Source organism: Physeter macrocephalus, chromosome 14 (assembly GCF_002837175.3).
Source record: "Physeter macrocephalus isolate SW-GA chromosome 14, ASM283717v5, whole genome shotgun sequence".
Lineage (NCBI taxonomy): Eukaryota > Metazoa > Chordata > Mammalia > Artiodactyla > Physeteridae > Physeter > Physeter macrocephalus.
In genome coordinates this window covers 55,665,941-55,691,400 of record NC_041227.1, presented here as the reverse complement: position 1 = coordinate 55,691,400, position 25,460 = coordinate 55,665,941, and the positions used below count along the sequence as shown (strand labels likewise).

Genomic DNA, 25,460 nt, shown 5'->3' with positions numbered 1-25,460 from the left:
ACTTATGGATTCAGAATGATCTGAATTATGTAAAATGAATGTACACATAAAATAAACTGGAATAAAACACATTAACAGTAATTGTGTCCAAGTGATTTTCTTCTTTAAACTTTTCTGTTCTTCCCAGACTTAAGGATTGTAATTTGTGCATTTCTTTTATATTCTAAGGGTAAAAACCTCTATTTAAACATAGTTTGAAGTCTACAGGGAAACACAAGAAAATATTATAAACAAAATAAAAATTGCCTGTATAAACCCTCCTACACTGTTGGTGGGGATGTAAACTGGTGTCGCCACTATGGAAAACAGTACGGAGGTTCCTTAAAAAGCTAAAAATAGAGATACCATTTGAACCAGTAATCCCACTCCTGGGCATATATCTGAAGAAAACTCTAATTTGAAAAGATACACGCACCCTAATGTTCACTGCAGCACTATTTACAATAGCCAAGACATGGAAGCAACCTAAATGTCCATCGACAGATGAACGGATAACGATGTGGTATATATACACAATAGAATATTACTTAGTCATAAGAAAAGAAAGAAATAATGCCATTTGCAGCAACAGTGGATGGACCTAGAGATTATCCTACTGAGTGAAGTGAGTCAGACAGAGAAAGACAAATATCATACGATATCACTTTTATGTGGAATCTGAAATATGACAGGGGGACTTCCCTGGCGGTCCAGTGGTTAAGACTCCACGCTTCCACTGCAGGGGGCACAGGTTCAATCCCTGGTCGGAGAACTAAGATCCCGCACGCTGCATGATGTGCCCCAAAATAAATAAATTAATTTAATTTAATAAGGCATGAATGAACTTATTTATGAAACAGAAACAGACTCACAGACATAGAAAACAAACTTACGGTTACCAAAGGGGAAAGTGGGTGGGGGGGGAGCAGTTAAATTAGGAGCTTGGGATTAACAGATACACACCACTACATATAAAATAGATAAATAACAAGGTCCTACTATATTCAATATCTTGTTATAAGGTATAATGGAAAAGAATCTGAAAAAGAATATATATATGCGTGTGTGTGTGTGTGTATATATATATATATTTATACATAAAATTTATCACTTTGCTGTACACCAGAAACTAACACAACATTGTAAATCAACTATGCTTCTATAAAAAAAAATTGCATGGACACACTAATGGTGGTATAACTATGTAAAAATTGTACTTAAATGAACTAAGAATAGAAATAACTGTCATGCTAGGGTCGTGAGATTTGGGACTCTCTTTTCCGTTTCAAGTTGTTATGTTACTTTTACAACTTAAAAGTAATTTTTTTTAAGTTATCTTTTCCAACATTTTTAAAATTTATTTATTTATTTATTTTTGGCTGTGTTGGGTCTCTGTTGCCGTGCGTGGGCTTCTCATTGCGGTGGCTTCTCTTGTTTCCGACCACGGGCTCTGGGCACGCGGGCTTCAGTAGCTGTGCGCCTCGTGGGCTCTAGAGCACAGGCTCAGTAGCTTTGGCGCACGGGCTTAGTTGCTCCGCAGCAGGTGGGATCTTCCCGGACCAGGGATCAAACCCGTGTCCCATGCATTGGCAGGAGGATTCTTAACCACTGCACCACCAGAGAAGTCCCAGAAGTAATTTTTTTAAGCACAAAAACAAGAGCTTTCTCAAGAAATCTCACACTGGCCAGTCATGACTGAATTCCATCCCAGAATGCCCCTTGTGGGCCTCTTAACCAAAAGGCATTCAACCTGACAGTGGGCAAGCAAGGCGAGCTGCAGAATGATGGGCTCGTGTTAAAAGCCCACATGCAGATCCTCCAAAACCCACAAAAAGCAAGCCTGCATGTTCTTTATAGTTCAGCTAAAAATAAAATCAAAAGCAAAAATGACAAATGTTAATACTGCTAATTCTTATAGTGGACCATAGCATGCTTTGCCTTCTTCAAACAAGCCAACAAACAAAAACTAACTCCAAACTTGGTTCTGAGATTTTAAAAAAAATCACAAGTGCCTTCGCATCATTCTAAGAGCCCAGGGGTTTCGAACCACTGAAATTCCCCTTTCAGATCATCACCAGCATCTGTGTGAGCCCTGGACACTCATAGCGGCGTGTGGCCTCGGGCAGCATCAGCACCACCCGGGAGCTTGTTACAAATACTCGCTCTCAGGCCCCGCCCAGGCCTTCGGAATCAGAGTCCAAGGTCCACCATGACCCACAGGTGCCTAGTGGACACGTTACGGTTTGAGACGCCGCGCTGCTCTGAGCCACGGGCTGTCAACTTCGGCTGCACCTGAGCAGTCTGTGTCTTTCCTCCAGAGAGTCTGATGTAATTGGTCTGGACGGTGGCCTGGTCGTAGCAGTTTTAAAAGCTCCCCTGGGACTTCCCTGGTAGCGCAGTGGTTAAGAATCTGCCTGCCAAGGCAGGGGACACGGGTTCCAGCCCTGGTCTGGGAGGATCCCACCTGCTGTGGAGCAACTAAGCCCGTGCGCCACAACTACTGAGCCTGCGCTTTAGAGCCCATGAGCCACAACTACTGAGCCCACGTGCCACAACTACTGAATCCCACATGCCTAGAGCCCGTGCTCCGCAACAAGAGAAGCCACTGCAACGAGAAGCCCACGCACCGCAACAAAGAGTAGCCCCCGCTCTCTGCAACTACAGAAAGCCCATGCGCAGCAACAAAGACCCAACGCAGCCAAAAATAAATTAATAATAAAAAATTTTTTTTAAAAAAGCTCCCCTGGTGACTGCAATGTATCTATAGCCAAGTCTAAATAAGGCATACAGCTCCTCAGCCCAGAGAATTCTTTATTAGATAGTTAGTTACATCCTAGCAATGGCGGGCTAGATTAACTCCCGAAAGTGACTCTTTGCAGCCTTGAATGGAGGAATAATTTACTTGCGCAAACCGGTAATAAGTCACAGCTGGCTTTTACTAAGTGCTTACGAAGGGTGCTCGCTGTGCGTAGCTCTTCTCATGCATTATCTTTTGCATATTGACAGTATCTAGAAGGGAGAGACTACTATGTTGCAGTTTTCTAGATGAGAAGCATCAGGGGTGAAATGACCAGCTGAGATCACACATCTGGAAGTGGAAGGGGCACCCGCAGGGCCCTCAGAGTGAGCGTCTCCCTTCGTTTGCACCCTAGGGGCCTCACCCACCTTACTCTAGTCCCGGCCTTCAGAAGCTGGACTCAAGTCCAGGCTTGCCCCATACTTCCTTCCAAGAATGGCCACCTCAACTGGAGCACGGGGAATTACTGGCCAAAAGGTTAAAGTCTGTGTTTATATAGTCCTCCCCTGATTTTCAGCACCTAGAGGTTAGTCAGCTGTCTCTGGTTTCTCTGACTGATCCAGCTTCACCCAGAATAGGTGTTTGATGAGTGAATCAACCAATGAACAAATGAGTATTAACTAACCAACCATCTTCCCCTGGATCCCGGCAGCATTAAACTTCAGGAAACCAGCTCCTCCTCCTGTGCTATGTTGTCTCCTGCCCTGACAGGCGCGTCTTGTCCTCACCCCTGTCCCCACACGCCAGTCCCACCCCATGCACTCCGCTCTCCTTGGCTGCTCTGGCGTAAGTCACCAAGGACCTGTCAGCTGCTGACAAGGACGTGCGGAAGAACGACGAAGAGCACAACTCAGCTAGTGAGACTCAGCCGAGCGAGAGAGCAGCAACCCTGGGGAAGGCCGCTTCGTACCCAAGGAAAAGTGAAGGACAGGAGGGGCAGGGTGGGCCAAGACACCAGGAGCTCAACGGATAATTCCGTGTGGTCAGGGTTCGGTCCCTGGACAAGGATTCTAAAAGAGGGGCCACGTGAACATGGACCACAAGGCTCTTGAACACAAAATTCTGAAGGTAACGTTTACACACTTGAAGATGAGAACACTGCAGAAAGGGCTAAAGCGGTGATTCTCACTGGGAGTGGACACAGTTGTAAAGCTCCCCGGGTGACTGTAACCAGCACTGAGAGAATTAAGGCTACGAACCGTCCTGAAAGACGAGACAGTTGCGCACAACCAAGAGCAAACTACATCCCGCCATGCTTTCAATGGTCCTGATGGCCCATTATGTGGGTGAAAAGCTTGTTTGTAATCTGAGCCTGTCCTTGAATTCATTAACTATACACTGAATAAACCAGTTTTTACCCTGGGGTCCACCCATGCTCTGCTCTTTCATTTTCTGTACTTCCTCTAAAGAGTGACTTCTGATCTTACCACCTTTAAATCCAAACTTATGCATTTTAAGTAGGTATGAGCACTTAACTGCATCATGATTTTCTAGCAAAGCTCATGCCCAGCCAATATATATTGTAATCTACTTCGTATTAATATTATAAATTACTTTCCTATTATTTCTCCTTCATATTAGAGTTAGGGTGTTATACTGATTTTTTAAATTATTTGTGCAGGTAGGGTATGTTAGCTATGAATTTCATTTCAGGATAGTAAAGGGGTTGGGTTTTTTTTTTTTAAGGGATACTGGGCTAAAATTGAGAACTATATGTCTAATGATGCCAAAGTGGCTGGACTAGGCGCTTGCTGACGAGGCCAAATTATATCAGACGTAAACATCCCACCAAGGAAAGACACGCAGAGACACTGGGATGACCTGAAACCCCGATTTCACCATCACTCACGGGAGGGCTGGCTCAAGAACGACAATACCGCTACTTCTGGAAACCTACAGTCTCCAAATGTGACGAGGAGCTGAGCCCACCGCAGGGGTCGCCCACGCTCTGCCTCCCCACCACTCGCCCCCATCTGATGGGACATGCTCCCCGACCGTCCTTTTGAGGAAACGCCTCTGTCGCTTGTTCTTGCTCCGCGTGGCTAGGTGAGGAAAAGGGAGCCGCCTCCTGGCTCCAGTGGGCACGTGACCCAGGCCCGGCAGCAAAAGTAACACATCCCGCTGGGGGACTGAGAGCGAATCCCGGGACTTTCTCCCCAGCTTTCGGGAAGACATGCTCTCCCTCCACCGGGTGCCAAGCCGACGGGATTTATGCCTAGTGCTGCCGGGGGGCCCTCTTGTCACCACGAGAGAAGAGCAGGCCTGAGAATGAAGCTGTGAGCGAAGGAGAGAAAGGGGAGACACGGAAGGAAGCAGGTCCCGCAGGCGCCCCCGCCCAAGCCCCTGGGTCCAGCTGGGCGGAGAGATAGCTCTTCTCCGAAATTTTCAGTTATACAAGTCAATCAAGAACACCTTTTCACAAGCCAGTTTTCAGCGGGTTTACATCACTTCATACTGAGAGATCTCACACTACCTCCCTATCTTAATCGATAAGATTTAAGGAGATGGCTGAGGGGTTTCCAGAAAGCCACAAGTCACCAAGCTTGACCAGAACGTCACCGTGCGGCAAATGACAACCATTGACAGATCTGAAGCTACGCTCAGCGTGACCGTTCTGTGCTGAGGGAATGCGCTAACAGGAGGACAGCTGTCAGGTGACCCAAGAGCTGACGATCCTCAGTGAGACTCAGACCAAGTGGCACTGTCACTGGTCCCATGGTCCCTGCACTCCCCCGTTCAAGCACTATTACAGAGCACCTACTGTGTGCCAGGTGTGATGCCAGGGACAAGGAAGACAAACAAGGTAAAGCACAAAGGCATGGCCCTTGACCTCGTGGAGCTTACAGCCTAAAAGCAAACACAATACAGACACACAACTGACAATAGTACAACTATAGTAGGACACTGATTCCCATGGACGGACAGCCACAGAGGGATGCGACCTAGCCAGTGGTGGGGCAGGAGATGGTGGGCAAAGCCTTCTGTGTCAGTGAGTGCTCCTGATGAAGCAAGAAACAGAAAACCCGAATCAAAAGGGCTTAACTAGCAAAGGGGATTTACTGGCCAACACAAGGGGAAAATCTGGCTTCCAGGGGAGGTTGGTCTAACAGCCCTTTGATATTATAAGGAAGAACCAGTTCTCTCACCCCTCCTCTCCATTCCAAGCTGTAGCATAAGCTTCACCCTCAGGCTGTCTCCCTCGTGGTGGCAAAATGGCTACAGCAGTTCCAGCCTCTACACCCTGACAGCACATGTTCTAAAGGGAGCCACTCCAGCCATCCAACAACCAAGGGACCATCTTCTTCCAAAGCCCTAGCAAACCTCAACCACATCTCCAGAATTAGGTCACGTGCCCATTTCCTGAACCAAGTCCAATCACCACACCTAGCTGGGTCAAGCCATGGTTACCTGAACCAAACATTTCAGAAAGGAGATGGAATTATCTTGACCAGATTAGACACATCAGGGCTGACCCTTGGTGTTTGGGAGAGTTCAACCCCTACCACCAACCACGAGGAAAAAAATTGAAAAACCAAGCCATGGATGATTCTCCAGTGTGGGAAAAATGTGGGGGAGGGCTTTTCAGGAAACAATACAATGTCCACTATAGCAACTCTTTTTCTAGTGAAAGAACCCCACTCTCAGCTGCCTTCCCAACTCTCAGTTCTCAACCAAGGGCTTTTAGAATCAGACAACAAACCAAGTGCTAATTTTTTGAAATATATATAGACAAAAATTGGACCTTATTTCTGATCTCTACTCACCCTGGCTGCAGTTTTGTTTTGTTTTACGTAATGGGTTTGAAACAGTCCTCCAGAGCATGTTTCTTTCATGAGACAGAACTGAACAATGGGACATCATAAAAGAATGACAAATTCTTCCTTTTTCAGTCTCATGTATGACTCTGCCCTCTTGGCTTTGGGACTTTACCCCAGCAGTTGCCACTGCTCCACCAGCGCTAGAGTAGGGATGGCAAATTCTTGTCCATGACAGACATCACCAATCAATAACAGCACTCCCTCCTGTTGAGCCCAGATGAGACCCCAGAATCCTTCTCAACCCAAAACCCCAGTCAGCCACTCCCAGAGTTGGCAACAGGACGAAACCTACTACTGGCTTTCCCTGTCAGAGAATGTATTCCATCTGGGAGTTGGCGATGAAAAGAACCAACCCTTAGTTCCAAATGCCATCCCTAACCCACGACAGGCTCAGAATTCAAGCCAGTATCCTCCATGTTTGACTTTCTCAACTTTGACCATTTGCCTCTTGTGATTAAAAACATAATCAATGCCTTTAGATGGACACAAGATATTTACTGTTCTTTTTCACAAAAAGCAGTCTTCATCTTTCTCCAATAATTTTAAAAAAAAGACAAGAGACTGAGCCTTAGGGCAGAAACAGAGATTTAAAACCTTCATAGAATGCCAATAAAGGCCTCCCAGGGGGCTGGATGGAGTGGTATGAGCAGGGCTCCCAAGGTCCTTGGTCCAGCCTCACTTACAGATTATGCAGACCAGTTCTGTCTCACATGCAGAACGCTGTCACATCAGATCACTGCTCGGCAGTCCAACGGGGACAAATAAACAAAGGGACACGTGCTGGGCCGGCAGGGCTGGAAAAATAACACCAGGAGGGGCTGAAGGTAAATGAAGGCCAGTGGTCAAAGGCTCCAAGATGCTCGTTGCAGGGGAAAATGGGTCAAGTGAAGGACCCACGAGATTCTGGCCAAGCCTCAGCATCCCTCGCCATGCCTGGCCAAGGTAGCAGCTAGGAAGAAGAAATCAGGGAACGCCCACTGAGCACTTATGATAATTTTCAAGCTGCTCCGAGTGCTTTAGGAGCATGAGCTCATGTAACCTTCCCCACGATCCTATGAGGAAGCATAACAGACAGGATTCATCTGCCCTCCGCCTGCCCTGGAGATCTGGCAAGGCTGTCAGTCATGGCCTCTGCTCACTCCTGGCCACGACACGCCCAGGGAAGAGTCTTCCTGAAATGTTACATATGGACATTGGAGAAAGAGTCTCTTCTCTCTGGATCCTGCAGGGGGCTTGGTGTCACACAGGTCATCTTTGCTGCTGAGTGCAGAGGCACTAAGACTGACATTAACACAGAGCCAAGAGCAGCGGGGGAAGAGCACTGACCTCACGGGAACACCCAGGTCCAGGGACCAGTTCCAGCAACACAAAATTCCCCTGCGGACCAGAGCTAATTTGGTTTGGGTTTCTGCCACCAAAAGCATGAATATTAAGTTAAGATTATTATGCCCCGGTTGTAACCGGAGATTTGAGAAATTACTGAGTGGCAGAGCCAGGAGTCTGTGCTGCTTCCCCTGCTGAGGATGAGACACGGCCCCCCAACACAAGCAGTGACCAAGACACATGCACAGCATCCTGCTTAACGTCTCTGCACACGAGGTGTGGAGAGGGCCCCACACCCACTAACCCCCCCTTCAAACTTTTAAAGAGGAAGAACCAGAGTCTCAGAAGGGGGAGGGAATGACCCCAGTCACACATCTAGTAGAACGCCTCAGGAGGAGAAAAGCCGTGACAAAACGGTGCTCGGAAGGCTGGTTCCGACATGAGACACAGGCAGGAGAGGCCCTGAGCAGTGCTCTGTGGAATGATCCAGTGGGTTCTCCTCAAGACACCTTCCTCACCCCCTCGGTAATCACAACAAGGAGGTCGCGTCACGGCCCTGGCAAGTTGGTAACTGAGGGAGCGATTTTACTCACGCACAGAGAGAACAACTCGCTCTGACCCCCTAATAACCACACAAGGCAGCCTGGTTAGTCGGGACTCAGGACTGTAACAGAGAGAAGACCAGTCACAACCTGGCTCAAGTAACAAAAGGAATTTATTGGCTCACATAACTGACAAGTCCAGAGGAAAAGCAGCTTCAGGGAGGACGGGATCCAGGAGCTCAAACAGTATCACTAGGACCTGTTGGTTCCTCCCTCCCCCGCTCCGCCACTGCGTTGTCACCATGTGGGGTCAGGATCTTCCCGCACGGCAGCAAGGACAGCTGCCAGCAACCCCTGGCTTCCATCATATCCTCCCAAGAATGCTAGAATTGGCTCTTACCAGATCAGCTTGGCCACACGCCAGCCATCCTGTGACCCAATCATGGTAGCCAAGGGATGGAACAAGCTGACTGACCAGGCCAGCATCATCCGCCCTGCTCTGGAGCTCAGGTGGGGCAGTGGTGGGGTCATTCCTGCCAAACCACAGGGACAGAAGGGGGAGAAGGATAAGCCGGCCAAGGAAGACTGGGGTAGTGTTTGTCCCAGGGTGGGTGTGATAGGCAGCCTCCAAGGTGGCCCCCAATGACCCCTGCTTCTTGGTATTCCATCCACGTGTAGACCCCTCCCACGTTGAACCAGGGTTGAGCTGTGTGACAACAAAATATAGCAGATGTGATCATGTGTCATTTCTGAGACTGGATACAAAAGCCACTGTGGTGGCTTCCATGTTGGGTGTGTTCCCTTGCTCTTGGGTTACTCACTCCGGGAAGCCAGCCGCTAGGCTGTGAGCAGCACTGTAGAGCGGCCCACATGGCAGGGAACTGAGGCCTCCTGCCAAAAGCCATGTGAGGGAGCTGGAAAGTGGACCCTCCGGCCCCAGTCAAGCCTTCAGATGACCGCAGCTCTGGCCAACAGCTTGACCGCAACCTTATGAGAAACTCTGCACCATTCCCACATTCTTCACTCACAGAAACTGTAGAGGATCCTCAACGTTCACTGTTTTAAGCTATCAAGTTTGGAGATAATTTGTTACACAGCCAGGGGTAAATAATACAAAGAGCAGAAGCAGAAAATGTCCCTGCAATAAGCCCACAACCCTGTCCACTTGCCTCCCTCAAAGGTACTTCTGCTCGGGTAAATGTGCGTTTTCTTTTTGCTAACACCTGTCTCATAGCTTGAGCTTTCTTTTTTTTTTTTTTTAATTGAAGTATATATAGTTGATTTATAATGTTGTGTCAGTTTCTGCTAAACAGCAAAGTGATTCAGTTATACATATATATATATACACATATTCTTTTTCATATTCTTTTCCATTTCATAGCCTGTTTATCACAGGATATTGAATATAGTTCCCTGTGCTTATACCATAGGACCTTGTTGTTTAGCTTGAGTATTCTTAATTCCACAGGAAATAAGGCAATCAATTATTCAGGGAATGAGACTTACGGACCCTGAACAGCAAGTGATTACAATGCCTCCTCCCAGCAAGGAGCAGCTGCTTGGTGCCACAAAGGCACTGGGCTGGTTATATGACCTTGCTCTTTGTTGAGCCATGATAGCACGAAAGGAAAGCCATTAATTTTGAGCAAAATGAATGTGTAATAAAACGCTAGGTTTGCTCAGGGATGTTCCCATTTTTACAATTCTACACTCAGAGCCAGAAAGCACCACATACACCCAAACACGCTTCTTAGCATTAGCATACTCACGGCAAAAATAATTTCACTTTCTTGAGTCGGAAATAGCCTAATTCTTAATTCTTTCTGCACCACTGCCGTTAAAATACAACTATTGATTAGGCAAGGTTTCTTAGTAATATAATTATTATACTAGAGAAAAATAATAATGATAGTTAACATTTTTGAGCATTTATGAAACACATTCATGGAGCCGACATATGGTCTGTCATTTTATCATTTAACCACTCTATGAGGTGGAGACTTCTCTTATCCTCATTTCATAGCCAAGGAAACAGAGACAGAGAAGTTAAGTAACCTGGTCGAGGTCCCAAAGCTACTAAGCAGCAGAGCCAAGATCGGACCCGCAGGATCCAACGCCAGAATCCGTGCCACCAACCACTAGGCTAAACCACCCGCCTTATGAAACCTGCCACTTGGACACATGGGGACCTAGAACAGAGCAGCCCTGGTGCACGCATGCAGGCCCCGCCTCCAGCCTGTGACCCTGCACATCCTGCCTGTGTCCCTTCGGTGACAGCACCCCCCAGCCCCCAAGCCACAACTGACCAAGCGGGTCTACCACCTGACAACACTGACAGCTGCTCCTCCTGCAGCCAGAAGCCCGGAGAAAGTTCGGACAGTTGGCAGAGATCGAGTCTGTCTGCAACACATCAGCAGTTGACTTTTTCAAAACTTACACATCCCACTGCTCCGTTTGCTTTCTTCCTGTTTTCTCCTTCTGAAGTGTTTGCCTGCTTTATACATGTTCCTTCTACCTGCAAACTGCAAACTTTCAGGCACCTTAAAAGCTCAGCTACCCACTGCTTAAATGGGGAGGCTTCAGATTACAAACTTGCTCAGTGAAGAAGTTATTTTTTTCTATTCCATTCATGGGCTAAATAAAATTTACCCAAAAATTATCATATACTCAAAATACATTTACCGTAAAACACACTCCAATAGCACATCGCTGCCCAGCGCCTTATGTACTTTCACACACACTCCTTCTCATTGGGCCCGCGCAGGGGGATAAGATCATCCTCTCCATTTCATAAATGAGGAAACGCATGCTTGTGGCAGTGAAGCAGTTCACCCAAAACGCACAGTTTGCAGGCAATGGAGCAGGGACTCAAGGCTGAGCTGGCTCCTAACACAATAAAAATGACAGGGGACAGAAGTCTGTCTTTCTTCGATGATTCAGAACCCAAGTCTCCACAGACTTCAGTCTTTATGATAACATAAAACACAATTACACCACAGAACCCTAGCATGGCCAGGTAAGATGCGGGTCTGGTTGAGAAAATGCCAAGTTAGGCACCTGGGACTGTATTTATCATAGTCATTTAACGGTCTGTGATGCTCTTGAGATGTCATTTTCAAATATGAGCAAAGGAGAGAAGTTCAAATTAAAATTAAATAAGGGATCACGGTGCCAACTTTCAGTTTCATGTATATAACAATTACATGAGTGCCACTCACATCCGCTGACAGCACGAGGACGGTAAATGCTGCTTCTGTCGGTTTACTTAACCCTGGGCTCCCCTGCACATCCACAAGTCAGGTTTATCTCCTGGTCTAATTTTAAAGTAGTTTTAAAGAATGATCTGATAAACTGCTTATTTTACCTAAAATGGGGGAAAAAAACTGGAACTCAACTGTCCAGCCATCAGAAATGATGATTTTAATATGGTGCATTAATTCAATGAAATGCCACATTCAGGCATATAGAAATGGTGACCATGAAGCTTCAGTGGTGGAGGGAGGTGGCCTTAGAAGTGACAGGCTGGAGATTTTAAGTACAGTACATAAAAATACGTTTGCATGTGAACAAATTCAGTAAAATGCATGTTATTATGGGAGTTGGAGCTTGGCGGGGGGCGGTTGCTTTATAGTTCTCATTATTAATAAGATATAAACAAAGTCACAGAAAAGGAAATATAATAAGATGGCTCAAATAAAAAGAGGTTCAACCGCACTCTGAATTAGGGGAATGCAAATGAAAAAATATTCTGCCAGCGATGCTTTCACCTGTGATTTTATCAAAGACCCCAAAGTCGTATCCGCCCCGGGGGGGCAGGGCTGTGCTGGGTGAGGCCCAGCCTCCCTGGAGGGCAGCTTGACGACCTCTATCCAACTCAGAAAGGCACTGCGATTTGACCCAGCAATTCTACTTCCAAGAATTTATCTGGCAAACAGAGTCATATTGGGACAAAATAACAAATGTGAAAGTTATTATTATTAGAAGAGGCAAATGGCTAGAAACAACCGGGATGCCTGGCTGTCGGCGTGCCAGCCAAATGAATCCTGGTGCAGGCGGGCCATGAGGTATCGGGAGCTGTTAGAAAGATGGCAGCTCCCTGTACCCAGCGCAGAAAAGAAGAAAAAGTTCGTGCGTCCGAATGTACGCATCTGCTCACGGAATGCACAGAGCATCTCTGGGACGGCAACACTGCCCACCTCCAGGGGCGAACCAGGTGGCTGGAGGTGGCGGAGTTGAACCATTTGTACCTTTTGGATATTGAACCATGTGCATACATACTATTCAATATTTAACGTAGTAAGTTAAAATTTCAGATGCATAAATTTTATTTCCATTGGTCACTTTTTTTTTTAGTTAAAAAGTACTGATGAAAGGTGTGCTTTTGGGGTTTGAACAAAGCCCCCCCCCGTCCCTCTGCGCTCCCCTACCTTGCCAACGCCTGGATCTTTGTGACGTGTCGCTCCTCCTGTTCGGCCACCTTCCGTTTCAAGGTGTCGACCTCTTGGCGGAGCACGGCTGAGTGCTCCATCTCACCGTCAAGCAGGTTCCGCAGTGACCTGGGAAGAGGAGGCCCACCTGCTGTCAACCCGGAGCCCGTGGAGTCAAATCTTAGTTCATTCATCTTCCACCAGGCTCTGCGTAAACTACAGTTCAAGTTCGTCTCATATAAACTGATTTGAGGAGATACCAAACTCTGCTCAAGAGCCTCTGAAGCATAATTAGGATGAGTCCCCGGGGAACCATCTGCGGCCTGGCTCTGTGGCCCTGAGAGCCTGTGGGCAGCTTAAATCTAGGGAAAACAATGAGCTGAGCCAATCCCAGGCAAGCCCCCTTCAAGACATCCCCCGCAGAGATGCGGCGCATTCAACCGAGACATTCCGTCACAGCCGCACTGCGTAGGCGATTCAACAAAGGAGAGGATGCCAGGACAGGACAGGCCAAAAGAACAACCTAAACCACAAAAGCAGAAGACAGGATCTGGTTATTGTGACAGACAACAGGAGTCTCATTTCTCCTCTGCCACAAAACGCATCTTACCCCTGCTCCATCGCCACCTCCAGGTCAAACGAGCGTATAGAGTATCTCACGGAGCTATACAATTTGACATTGCATAGAACGTGTTTTGTATTATATTTGGAGTGTGTTAACCTCCAGAACACATTCACTTGCGTATCTGTCATCCTTGGTCTTAAACAGCAGAGAAGACAGAAGCTCTTCCAGAAATAACCACAAGTTACCACGTAGAAATGAGCCAAGCAGGGTTCTTCCGACCATCTACGTCGCTGGACCTCAAATGGCTATTTCTATAGAACATTTACTAACTTTGGTGCAGCTACATCCTAAATCTAGAGGACACCTGCCACGTGACATCAGAACATAAGCAAAAGTGTCTGAACCTGCCCACCCACACTGCTCACCGAACCCGCCCCCGCCGCAAGACGTGTGTTAATGGAAACTTTTGAGAAAATTCCCCTCTTGGGGCCTGGAAACCCCAAAACACAAACACAGTGTGATTTTTTTCTCTCGCTGGGAAGCAGAAGAAATTACCAGACAGTGATGACTGTTCTTTACAAGGTAAGACAAAACCTATGGCTTTTTCCAAGATAACGGCCCCAGCTGGATCAAGGAAAAAGCATCCTACAATGTCTACAGCCTGTCACTGGAATTTATTTTCGTTGGAAAATAGCCCTGTCTGAAGATTCCTTTTTTAAAAAACTCTTTTGTTTTCCAAATCACGCTTATTTGCTTTCATATGTTTCCATAAAGGATGAGGGAGAAGCTTGTCAAGCAGGGCCCAAATCGAGGCTTAAAAAGGAGAATCACAACTGCATGTCACGAGGGACACAATTCCTGCTCTGAGTACAAGAATAAGAGGGTGACGTGAGCGTACACACACACACACCCGTCCCCTGGCCCCCAGGGAGGCAGCCTGTCATGCTCGCAGAGCCTCGGCAGATAACTGCAGGCAAACCCCTCTGCTGACCACCCTGTAGCCAAGACAAGGTTCTGGCAGTGGAGCAGCTCAGGTCTGGGAAGCCAAGCAGTAGCAGCATGGCTAACACCTGGCTGGCATCTGGCCCTGGTTTCAACAGGGAATCAAAATGAATAAAACCCTTTGGCCTCTCGGTGCCTGCAACTAGCCTTTTGGGGAAGTCAAAAGACTCCAAATGCCATCTTGCCCTATGTGTCCCTGACTTGAGAAAATTTTAAGTATTCTAGTGCTTGGAACATGACGGGTAGACCCTGAATTAAAGGTTACCCACTGCTTAGGAGGGTCGCACGGTGATAGCTATGGGGATGGAGCTTCTTTTTGAGGTAGTGAAAAGGTTCTAAAATTCTGGTGATGGTCGCACATATCTGTGAATATACTAAAACCCATTGAATTGAGTACTTTAAATAGGTAAATGATATGTGAATTCTATCTCAAAGGCTGTTTTTTTTTAAAAAGAATTAAAAAATAAAAAAGATGGCTTTACAAATTCTCAGTTTGTTCTAAGATAGTGCGAAGATCATACGGTTTTCATTCCTTGCTAACACTCAAGCCACAGTATATATGCTAAAGTGGTACATCCCAGACCAAAAAACAAGAAATCACTGGTCACAACTCTGCCAATAAAGCAAAACTTCCTTCACGGTGATATTCTCTCTGCCCCAGATGTAGAATGTCCACGGTAGACCGCCCCTCAAGCACGGAGCTCTCGATACCTGTTCTCTTCTTCCAGCTCATCCTTCCTGGTCATCATGGCCACGATGGCTTGTCTCAGTTCACCTAAGGAAGAAAGCCAAGTCCAAATTAACCGGCAGATCCCGCCTGCTACACCGCCCCACACCGGTCTGGATTATGTGCTATTTAGGGCCACTTGTCTAGACAAGTTCCCTTTTCCCTTTCAAAAATAATTCCTATACAGTCTAAGAGATCCAGTGGGCTCAGTCAATCACTCTCATTAGCCACACAAAACCCAAAGGCAGAGCAGGATGAGAATAACTGTGGAGGCGTTTCCTTAGTGAATATAATCAGCCGCTACAGAAGAAACAGGCTGGCAATTTCTAAGCGCTTTTCCAAGTCTCTACTACAGGACAGCAACTGTTTTGAACAAGAGTATGGTCCCAGTTATGGCTGTTTATCAACCGCAGATCAGACAGTAGATCACATGACAACTGATTCCATATCGACACAGAAATACTCAAGCTCACTAAGAGATTTGGTTTTCCTGCGCTGACTCCCATAGACTCTGAAGGGGGGTGGGGCCTCTCCAAGGCACAGTCCATAATTACCTATAGGAGTGACTCTCCTGACATCTTCAACGTTGGAAAGCATTCACTGATAGAAAATCACCCCTTTAAAATCAGCAAGCACCCAAGTTTCCCATCTACATCAAGAACTTGTCACTGTCTACCCATGGTGGACTGTTTACCATAACACTCAGATCTGAAGCCCAGGAACTGGTGAATTTCTCCTGGAGAGCCAGTTTTGTTTTATTTTTTTTCCCTAAGGAACCCTGTGAACTTTATGTCCCTCTTGGGACTGGCTGTGAGGAAGCTCACAGCCAAAGTTACAAGTCCAGTGAGTGCACGTGGCCCTGTGGCCACCACGATGTGTCCCAACCCTCCCTCTGATCGCCAACCTGTATTTCCACCTGGTGCCAATTTACATGTAACCTATCTCACTCTATTTTTTTCAATCTGTTTTAATATGCTGCTTCAAGTCCTCTTTTCGGAAGAAGTATGGTTTTTTGTTTCCTTTTTTTTTTTAGCTAAAATTTGAACGCTTCTACTTGCCAAGCCCTGTTCAAAGCCCATACTGGCGCTACCTTGTTTAGTCCTTTACACACACCTAAGAAACACTACCCCACACTGTTGGGGTACAGATAAATTAGAAAGAAGGGGGAAATGGGGGAGGAAGAGGACACAAATAAATAGGCAGGTCCCTCGGTCCCCTTATACTCAGGACACCCGGGCACAAAGAGGCCCACCAAAGACCCTGAGGCAAGAAATAGGTCCCAGGACCCATGCTGCCCTCAGGCTGCTATAGAGGAGATAAAAGCCCACAGCCCAGGTCCCAGGGGAAGAAAGAGAAGGAGGGGAATCATGGGTGCCCCTCCTCAGCTTCTGGGTCAGACACCAGAAGCCCCTCTGTTCAGAAGAGATGGGACACAAAATAGACCCTCCCTGTCTTTTCTGACCCAGAGAAGTCACGTGGGCATCACAAGGACATGACGAGGAGGTCCAGGCCCTGGCTTCCCCATCGCACCTGTGACAGCATGAAACCTGCGGGTCACACAGTGAGAAACTGGGCCTCCTAAGGTGCTGATGAGGAGGCACGTCTGAGGTGTCCCTCTCCTGGTGTCACCAAGGAAGATTCAAAATTCACTGGGTCGATGCGAACTTACTGAGCACCTACAAAGTCCAAGCCCTGCTCTCGGCACTGTGGGCAGAGGGTGAACAGAGGAGACCAAAGTCTCTACCTGCAGCAGGCAGGCCTCCTCCCCAGAAGGGTGACAAACAAGGCAGCATGGGGCAGTCGTGGCGACAAGACATGCCAGGAGGAAAGCCCGGTGCGGTACACAGACGGGTGGTGGGAGGGTGCCACTTCCTGGGGTGCTCTGGGAAGGCCTCTCTGGGGGACGACATGACAGCAGAGGCCCGAGGAAGGGAGGGAGCCAGCGTGCTGCTCTAAGGAGGGGAACACTCCACAAGGCACGTGCAAAGGCGCAGGGACAGGCGTGAGCTTGGTCACATGAGGATGGCAGGGTGACCCGAGGAAGGCGGGAGGCCCACGTGGCCCTGCCCTCAGGGAGCTTGGAAGCTTGAGGACTCGATGATAATTCTAACGCCCACCAGCTAAGCGCTCCCACCAGCTAAGCACTCCGGGTACACTGTCTCCTTGGTGCCGCGGGGCAACTCTATGGAAGCTACCTCTGAGTCCCTTTTACAGGCCTGCTAACAGGCTCAAGGAGAGGAAGTGTAAAGACACAACTGGAATCTGAGTCCAAATCTGTCCAATTCCAACCTCTGCACTCGACCCCAGGAAACAGCGATAATTACCACCACTCACATGCAGGGATGTAAGAGCTACTATTTCATCGACAGTGCACAGTGACATTAGACCAGAAGAACGAATCTGAGAGGTAATTAAATCAGCTGCACAACCACACACCTTTACACGTCAGAGCCAGGAGGGAAACCGAGGCCTCCAACTGGCTGGGGAGAAGACCCTGGCCTGTGGGACGTGTGTGCTGTGTCCAGAACCGAGGCCGCTGAGTGGCACGGGTCCAGGTAACAAGGCTGCAACCAGGACCCCTGGGGCTCAGTTCCTGGCACAGGTTGTAGGACCAGAGCCACACAGGACCCTTTGCACTTTTCGCAAGGTTTGGAAATTTGCAAAAGGGAAACCATGGGCAGAAAAAGCATTTCCAGACAAGATACTACTAAAGGTTAGAAAGAGCAGAGAGAGGGCAAGACTGGGAAGAACAGAGGGAAGGAGGGTTAGGCCCTTGGCAGAGATTTTTGTTCTGTTTTGTTTTTTCATTTTTATTGCAGTATCGTTGATTTACAATGTTGTGTTAGTTCCAGATGTAGAGCAAAGTGAATCAGTTATACATACACACATATCCACTCTTTTTTAGGTTCTTTTCCCATACAGGTCATCACAGAGTACTGAGAAGAGCTCCCTGTTCTCTACGGTAGGCCCTTAATAGTTATCTATTTTATCCTCAGCAGAGTTAATCAGCCTAAAGAGATAGGAAAGAGGCCGAGCCGCTGTCCTTCAGTCCCGGGGGGAAGGGAGCTGACAGCGACACAGATAAAGCCACCGTGTGTGCTGCCTGCCCGGCCACGGGCTGCCAGGGTTACAACGGCCTCCAGCTCACACATTCATTCATTAGTAAACATCTACTGAGCACCTAACTACTGGCTACAAGGCACCTTCCCAAGGGGAGAGCCAGGCTCCCGACTTACCTAAGGAAGGAGTCCTTAACAGAGGATTTCTTAATGGAGGACAACCACACACATTCACACGTGCCTACGAGGAGACAGAGTCTGTTTGACTTTGCATTCTGAACGTGACCAGGTAATGGGGGCCCTGGCTCTCAGCCTCTCTGAGCCTTCCTGTCAGGCACAAGGGGTGAACGGCACCCACCTTCCCACCTCCCTGGGATGCTGCAGGGGTCAGAGGAGAGACCAGACAGGACAGTACTAAGTCAAGGCACTGCCTGTCGTGGACGGCAGTGGGGAGCACTAATAATCTAGAAGAACTCAACGTAACGCGAGATTTCACATTTCTAACTAAAAACACTGACAAATCTGTAAAAACAAAAACCAGCCAGTAATTTAATCCCATGACATCACAGCCATTGCCGGGGGGAAAAAAAAATCAAGACTTAATATATCATTGAAGACAGGCCGGGTAGTGTCTCTTTGGTTCTTATCGTCAAGAAACCCAGAGTAGGTGGCAAGGCTGCAGCCAGGTACTGGAGACGCAGCCTCGGGAAACTGCTCCTTTACTCCAAGGCCTGTTTGAAATCTGAATCTTCTAACGAGGACTTCTCCTGGAGTTCTCAACTGGCCGAAACTTCTTAACGGGAGCAAAGGACTGGACAGTCATCATTGCAACATGAGGCTAGAAGAAGTGATTTTTTTTTTTTTTTTTTTTTTTTTTTTTTACATAGACTATTTTGTAAAGTGGATTTAGGCTCCCAGCAAAATCGGGAGGAAGGTACAGAGGTTTTTTCGTCTACCAGCAGCCCCTACGCATGCACAGCCTCCCTCATTATCAACAACCCCCACCAGAGTGGGACATTTGCTGCAACTGATGAACCCATGCTAACCCATCATAATCACCCACAGTTACATCAGGCTTCACTCTTGGTGTTGCATATTCCATGAGTTTGGAAAACTATGTGACAACATGTATCCCCCATGACAGTATCATATAGAATAGTTTCACTGCCCTCAAAATCCTCTGTGCTCTGCCTGCTCATCCTCCCTCCCCACTAACCCCTGGTGAAATCTCCTCTTAATCAAAGGAATCATGCCAGCCTTCTGTTCTGCAGCACATGTCACACGTGTGCCTGATTCACACTAATGAACCACGTGCACTGGATGTAAGTGGGATGAGAGCTCAGCAGAGCACACGTGACCAGCACACGCACACCCACCACCAGGGCGCTTGGCACCGGGTACCCTGGACCCCACAGGAGGGTCGTGCTCCAGGGCCCTCAGTCCCGTGGCTGTGCCGAGCCTGTCCTGGAGGGAGCAGCTCACTGCCCACGAACACGATCCTTATGCTGAGATGTTGGTGTCATGCCCTCTCCTGGCATCACCAGGCGTCACCAACCCCTTTATCTGGCCTCTACTGCAGACAGCAATCCACCTGGGCCAGGAGCCTGTGACAGAGCCTTCCCGAGGGACTTTCCCCGAGTGATGTGACTGTACTATTTCGTCCTTCCCCACAAATGTGAGCGCCTCTCCCGGAATAGCCCAACAGAGTTTTTCATTGTGGTGCAAACACTTCACACGAGCTCTCTCCTCTTCATAGATGTTAATGGCTATGCCTGGGCACAATGCTATACAGCAGGTCTCTAGAGCTGACCCGTCTTGCTTGCCTGAAGCTTTACACCTGGTGAATAGCATCTCCCCATTCCCTCCTGCCCCAGCCCCTGGCAACCCCCCTTCCACTCTCTGCAACTCAGAGTTCGACTATTTTAGATTCCTCATATAAGTGGAATTATGCGGTGTTTGTCCTGGGTCCAGCTTATTTTACTTAACATAATGTCCTCCGGGTTCATCCATGTTGTCACCTATGGCAGGAATTCCTTCCTTTTTAAGGCTGAATGATATTCCAACACACTGTTGTTTCATGGATTTCCTTGTGTTCACCAACCCCCTCCATCCCAATATGATAAAACCCATCTACTCAGGCCCAGATGAAAAGGCACCTCTTCTGGGAAGCCCTCCGTGATTCTCCTACCCCTCAGAAAGCTGCAGAGTTTGCAGTAGCTAAGCGCCACTGTCTCCTGTAATCACCTCACAACTACTTAAAGGCGCACAGCATGCCATGCATCTAGGGTCCCCAGAGCTCCCACATGCCAGGAGCTTGGTCAAGGTTTATGGAAAATAAGGGATGCAGAGAGACGATTCCTATCTGAGTACAACACAACTAAGATGGAGGGCAAAGGTACCAGCTGTCACGTGGTGGGTACTTCTGTGTCTAGTCACATGTCAGCACCAAAGCCTCATTTCAATTCTCATGACCACCTAATGAGGACACTCAAAAACAAAGAGCAGGAACCCACATTGGGACAAGCCAAGCTGCCCGCGGGGCCCCAAGTCGCCTTCCAAACCCTCTCTAAGGCCAAAAATTGTGGAAATTGCCCTGAGCAGGTCCAAGAGCTGAAGAAAAATAAAGTGCTTCAGCAGGGACCTGCCAGGGGCAAGAAGAAGGTCAGGTGTGGGTTCCAGTAGCTTCCATTCCAATGACAGGAGCAGGACCCATGGAAGGTTGCTACCAACAGGTCCCAGGGCTGGGGAGATCTGTGTTTAAGCCCCAGCTCAGCCACTTACTGCCTGGTAACCTTGCGCAGGTTTCCGTCTCAGCAAAATACAAAAAGGGTTATGATAAAGCCACATTTCCTGTGGGATGCTGAAAGAGTAAACTGAAGTAACCAGTGGTGTTCACACTGCGGCGAGTGCAGGTTTCAGGGTCCTGTATTTCAGAGCATGATCTCTAGAGTCAGGACCCAGGTTCGAATCCTGTCTCTGCAACTGTGTAACCTTGGACAAGTTACCCACCCTCTCTGAGCACCTGACTCCGTTATCTATAAATGGGATCTTTACAGTCTCTATCTCACAGAAGCATTTTTGTTTTTCACAGAAGCATCTTCAATGCCCAGCACATAGAAAGCATTCAACAAATGTTACTGATCACCATAATTAGTGCCTTTCCCTTCAATGGCAGGGGCGGGAAAGACGGGGGCCAAGGCAGCAGTGACCATCCAAGCACAAGTGGGTTCCACTGGTCACATTTTCAGGAGTTACAGGATTTACTGAGCTCCTGTGTACCTCAACCTTGGGAAATAAAAAGGAATTTTTTTTAGTGGTCTATGCCCTAGAGCAGCAGACTAGACAATAGAATTTTATGAACCATCAAACCAGCTCCGCATGGGCAATGTGGGAAATCAGACCCAAAGAGTGAGGTGCCAACTGGAGGAGACTGCAGAAGTGTCAGGTCAGGTTCTGGACTTTTAGGCACAGCACGCAGGGATTCCAAACATCACCACCCAGACTTTTGCAGCTGAAAAGTGTACAGTCCATGGGGGAAGGAAAACTTGGAGGAGGAAGTGTTTCCCAGGAGGACCCAGAAAAGGTATGAATGCTCTTTTGGCAAAGAACAGCCACGAGTAGCTGCAATGAGACATCTTGGCCACAAGTTCACCTTGAAGGGGCTACAATCACACTGCACAGAAGCCACAGAAGCAGGGGGATGGCCATCGCTGACTGATCCACACCATCAACCTGTCATAACACCTTCCTTCCCCCGTCCCACACGCTGTGCATCTCCAGCCTCTTGGACCATGCTCTGTATCTGCATCAACATCAAAATGACTGAGCACACAAATACAGGTAAAGCAGTACTCTGATACCTCAAATCTTTAAAAAAAAAAAAAAAAAATCCATCGCTGTCAGACTGTCCTCTCCGCCTTCCCCAAGTTACCATCACAGAACATTCATGGTTAATGGTGGAAAAGGCAATGGCCTGAGAGCTGGTATCCGTGCACTCCCGTAAAAAAAAAAAAAAAAAAAAAAAATTGCCCTTTTGACAGGCTTTAACTCTCTATGCATTCGTTTTGCTGACTTTCCTTGCATAGGTAATGCTGGGATTGATTCCATACATCACGTAAACATTCTACTTCTCCAAGCTCCAGTGACACACACTGGCAGAGGCGCTCCCTAACTTGTAATTTTCTCTCCTCTCCCCAGCACCGCGTATCCCATTATTTGTTAGTCTCTATCATTGTGATTTCTTTCCTCTTTATTACCTGCCTCAGCACACATTTCGAGGGACAACAGGGCAGCCTTTCTGTACTGCAGCCTCTGCAGACAGAGCCCGGCTGAATCGGGGTCTTCCTCTCCTACGGCTGAAAGGCAAAGAATGATCCATCTCGAAATCAGTTCCTTGCTTGGCTTCAGAGAACTGAACAGCACATCCAGTCAAGAACACAGGAGAATGTTAACCGTAGGAAATCAGTCTGGGATACAGAGCATTTTGAATCACTGCAGAAAGGATGGATTTATCCATAAATGTTGCCAGGGCAGGGTACCATTTTGGGAGCAAGAAACAAGACTTAAATCTCTGCAGCTACTACATATGGAAATAAAGTTCAGACAGAATAATTTAAATATGTGAAATGCAGCAATAAAAACAATATAAATATGGGAACAAACATTTATGCCATATGTAGCAGCACAAGCCCATCTTAACATGCAAGCAAAGAACAAGTCCATTAAGGAAATGATATTTTGCTTTTTTTTTTTTAACTTTTGCACACTGAGGGCCAATCTAACAAAAAACTGGTCCACTGTGGAAAACAAGCTCCTAAGCTCTTCAGGGCAGCGAACAGGCAGAGTGGAAAGAACACATGTCTTCTAATTAAATCCCAAGATCCCACAGGTCTCAGCTCTGGGTCCCTCCTCGCCTCTACGTCCCCTCAGCTGGAAAAATGGTGCTAATATCACTGACCTCCCCGGACAGGGCAGGGCTTGGAGCCAGTTTTACTGGAACACAGCCCCACTGTCTGTTTACATATTGTCTACACTGCTATCATGCTACTGAGGCAGATCTGAGCTACTGTGACAGAGACCGAGGGGCCACACGGCCTAAAACATTTACCAGCTGGCCCTTTAAGGAAAAGTTAGGGGAACATCCAGAAGCTCTTGCCCCCGCCCCCCATGCCAGCCTTCTGCACTGCGGGCCCTCTGCGGTTAGGTGTGTGGCCTGCCAGACACCGGTGCCGACGGTGGGGCCCCATGGCTGGAACCCAAGAAGGGGCTGCGGGCCCAGTGTTAATAAATGCGACACAGCACTGGAGCAGCTGCTGCCTCAGACACTGTGGATCCCTCCTGCCTCTTCAAAGGTCCCCTCAGCTTTGCCTCTGTCCCTCCAGCTGTCCCTGCTCAGCCTCCTGCCCTAGATCATCTTCTTCTACCCTCACTGGTCCCCCAAGGGCAAGCCAGCCGAGGGCCTGCACTGCACAGGGGCTGGAGCTTCAGGCGTCTGAAGGGTGAGGTGGTGGTGAGACCGAGGGTGGCTGGCTGACTGATAGAGACTTCCAGAAGTTTGGGATGGGCCACAGCCTCTGACAAAGGAGGATGGGAGCAGAGGCGTCTGGCCCAAGAGCAAACAGTTCTAAGTCGCTCCACCAAGACCCACCTGCTGAGAAATTAGCCAAGGACGGTTTGCTGGGCCCCTTTTGTTGCCAGGTGCAGAGGCCTGGCCAGGGAAACATGAGATGCGGGCACCAGGAAGAAGCCCACCCAAAAGAAAAGCCAATAAAGCCCCTCCGGGAGGACAAGACCACTTAACACAGAGAGAAGGCTGAGTTTAGCCAAGTGGCTGGCATCTGAAATGTCAGGCATGAGCCACAGAGCCCTCGGCCTGATAATGGGGCAAAGCCACAGGGGATCCCAGACTCTGAAAAGGATCCCTGTTGATTCAGTAAACTCGTCACTGGCTGGCTTGGTCTCTTGCTGTACTAGTATCACCAAGACAGCTCTCTGAGAGCAGAGACCGAGCAGCCCTAGGAATGAGGCAGGCACGTCGGGACCCAGAACCCAGGCCCCTGTGAGCCCTTACATCCTCCACCCTGCTGTGCTAACCTGAGAAGATTCCGAGTTCCAGCCCATCAAGCCAAGGAGAGCTCAATGGACCCCTCCTTCCCTGAGCCCCGCCGCACCTTTTTATTTTCACCTCCATGAAAGCTCTGTCCCTCGAGGTGGACTTGTTCTTCTGCAGTTGTGGCTACCAAAGCCCCACCCCCAAGCCTGTGAGCCCCTGACAGCGGGGACCCCGGGGACCGGCACAGTCCCTGGGCACGGTACCCACAAGACCAGCAGAATGGGTCAAGGGCCGGATGAATAAATGGATTAATAAATGAGTGAATGACTGACTGACACCCGCCGCTAAAATCTGCCCCCCCTCACCTCCAGGAACTGAGCGTGGGATGGGCCGGGCAGAAATGTCTAGTGCGTTTAATAATAAATTCAAGGCCTCGCCAGAGGAGCTAACTACCAGTTCACAGCTGTAAGTTCCTGCCCCAGTGACAGGGATTCAGGCTCAAACTGAGCTTTTTCCAATACGTGTCTCATGAATGGATACACATGGGAGGGAAGGGACGAACTCTTATATTTCACGACCAAGACCTAAAACGGGGCAAGCCTGCAAAACCATTCCCTCCCCCTTGGCACATGAATCCAACCACACGAGTCCCAAGATCAGCAGAGCAGCGGCCAACCTCCACTGGCCAAGGACCCCAACAGAAACAAAGACACACCACAGAGAATGCTCTATTCCCACAATGAGAATGGGCGTCAGAGGTCACTACATAAAGTACTGAAACAGTGACATGAGGGTGGAGGTAAGAGCCTTCCCATCTCCAGCCATTAAAGGCCCTCCAGGAGGGAATTATCTTGAGATCAACTGATCTTCAACTCCCTTTTCAAGATTAAAGGGAGAAAACTCGATGACTGTAACTAGACATCTGGGCATGTGCGGACATGTGCGGGCATGTGCAAGCATACGCACACGCTCTCTCCCATATACATAGATCTGTGTAATAATTCTTTGGCTTTATATAGCATCTTTTTGCAAAGACCTCAGAGAGCCTTTACAAACACTCCCCTGGGGCCCGTACTCAGTTATATTTAAAGAGAGGGCTCACGAGGGCACATGCACAGAAATAAACAGTGTTCTTCTGTGGATGTATACTTAACCTACACCGCTGTTTT

General features: G+C 48.2%; 1 protein-coding gene across 1 annotated transcript in view; it reads right to left on the bottom strand.

The window, feature by feature from the left end:
- LOC102994318 (sorting nexin-29) overlaps window positions 1-25,460 on the bottom strand; it is a 497,441-nt gene that overhangs the window by 454,401 nt on the left and 17,580 nt on the right. Inside the window, exons 2-4 of the mRNA XM_055089742.1 lie at window positions 16,850-16,884; window positions 15,165-15,293; window positions 12,887-13,015 (exon numbers count right to left, since the gene is read on the bottom strand). Of these exons, the coding sequence (XP_054945717.1) occupies window positions 12,887-13,015; window positions 15,165-15,293; window positions 16,850-16,884 (293 nt within the window). The remainder of the gene's footprint in view (window positions 1-12,886; window positions 13,016-15,164; window positions 15,294-16,849; window positions 16,885-25,460) is intronic.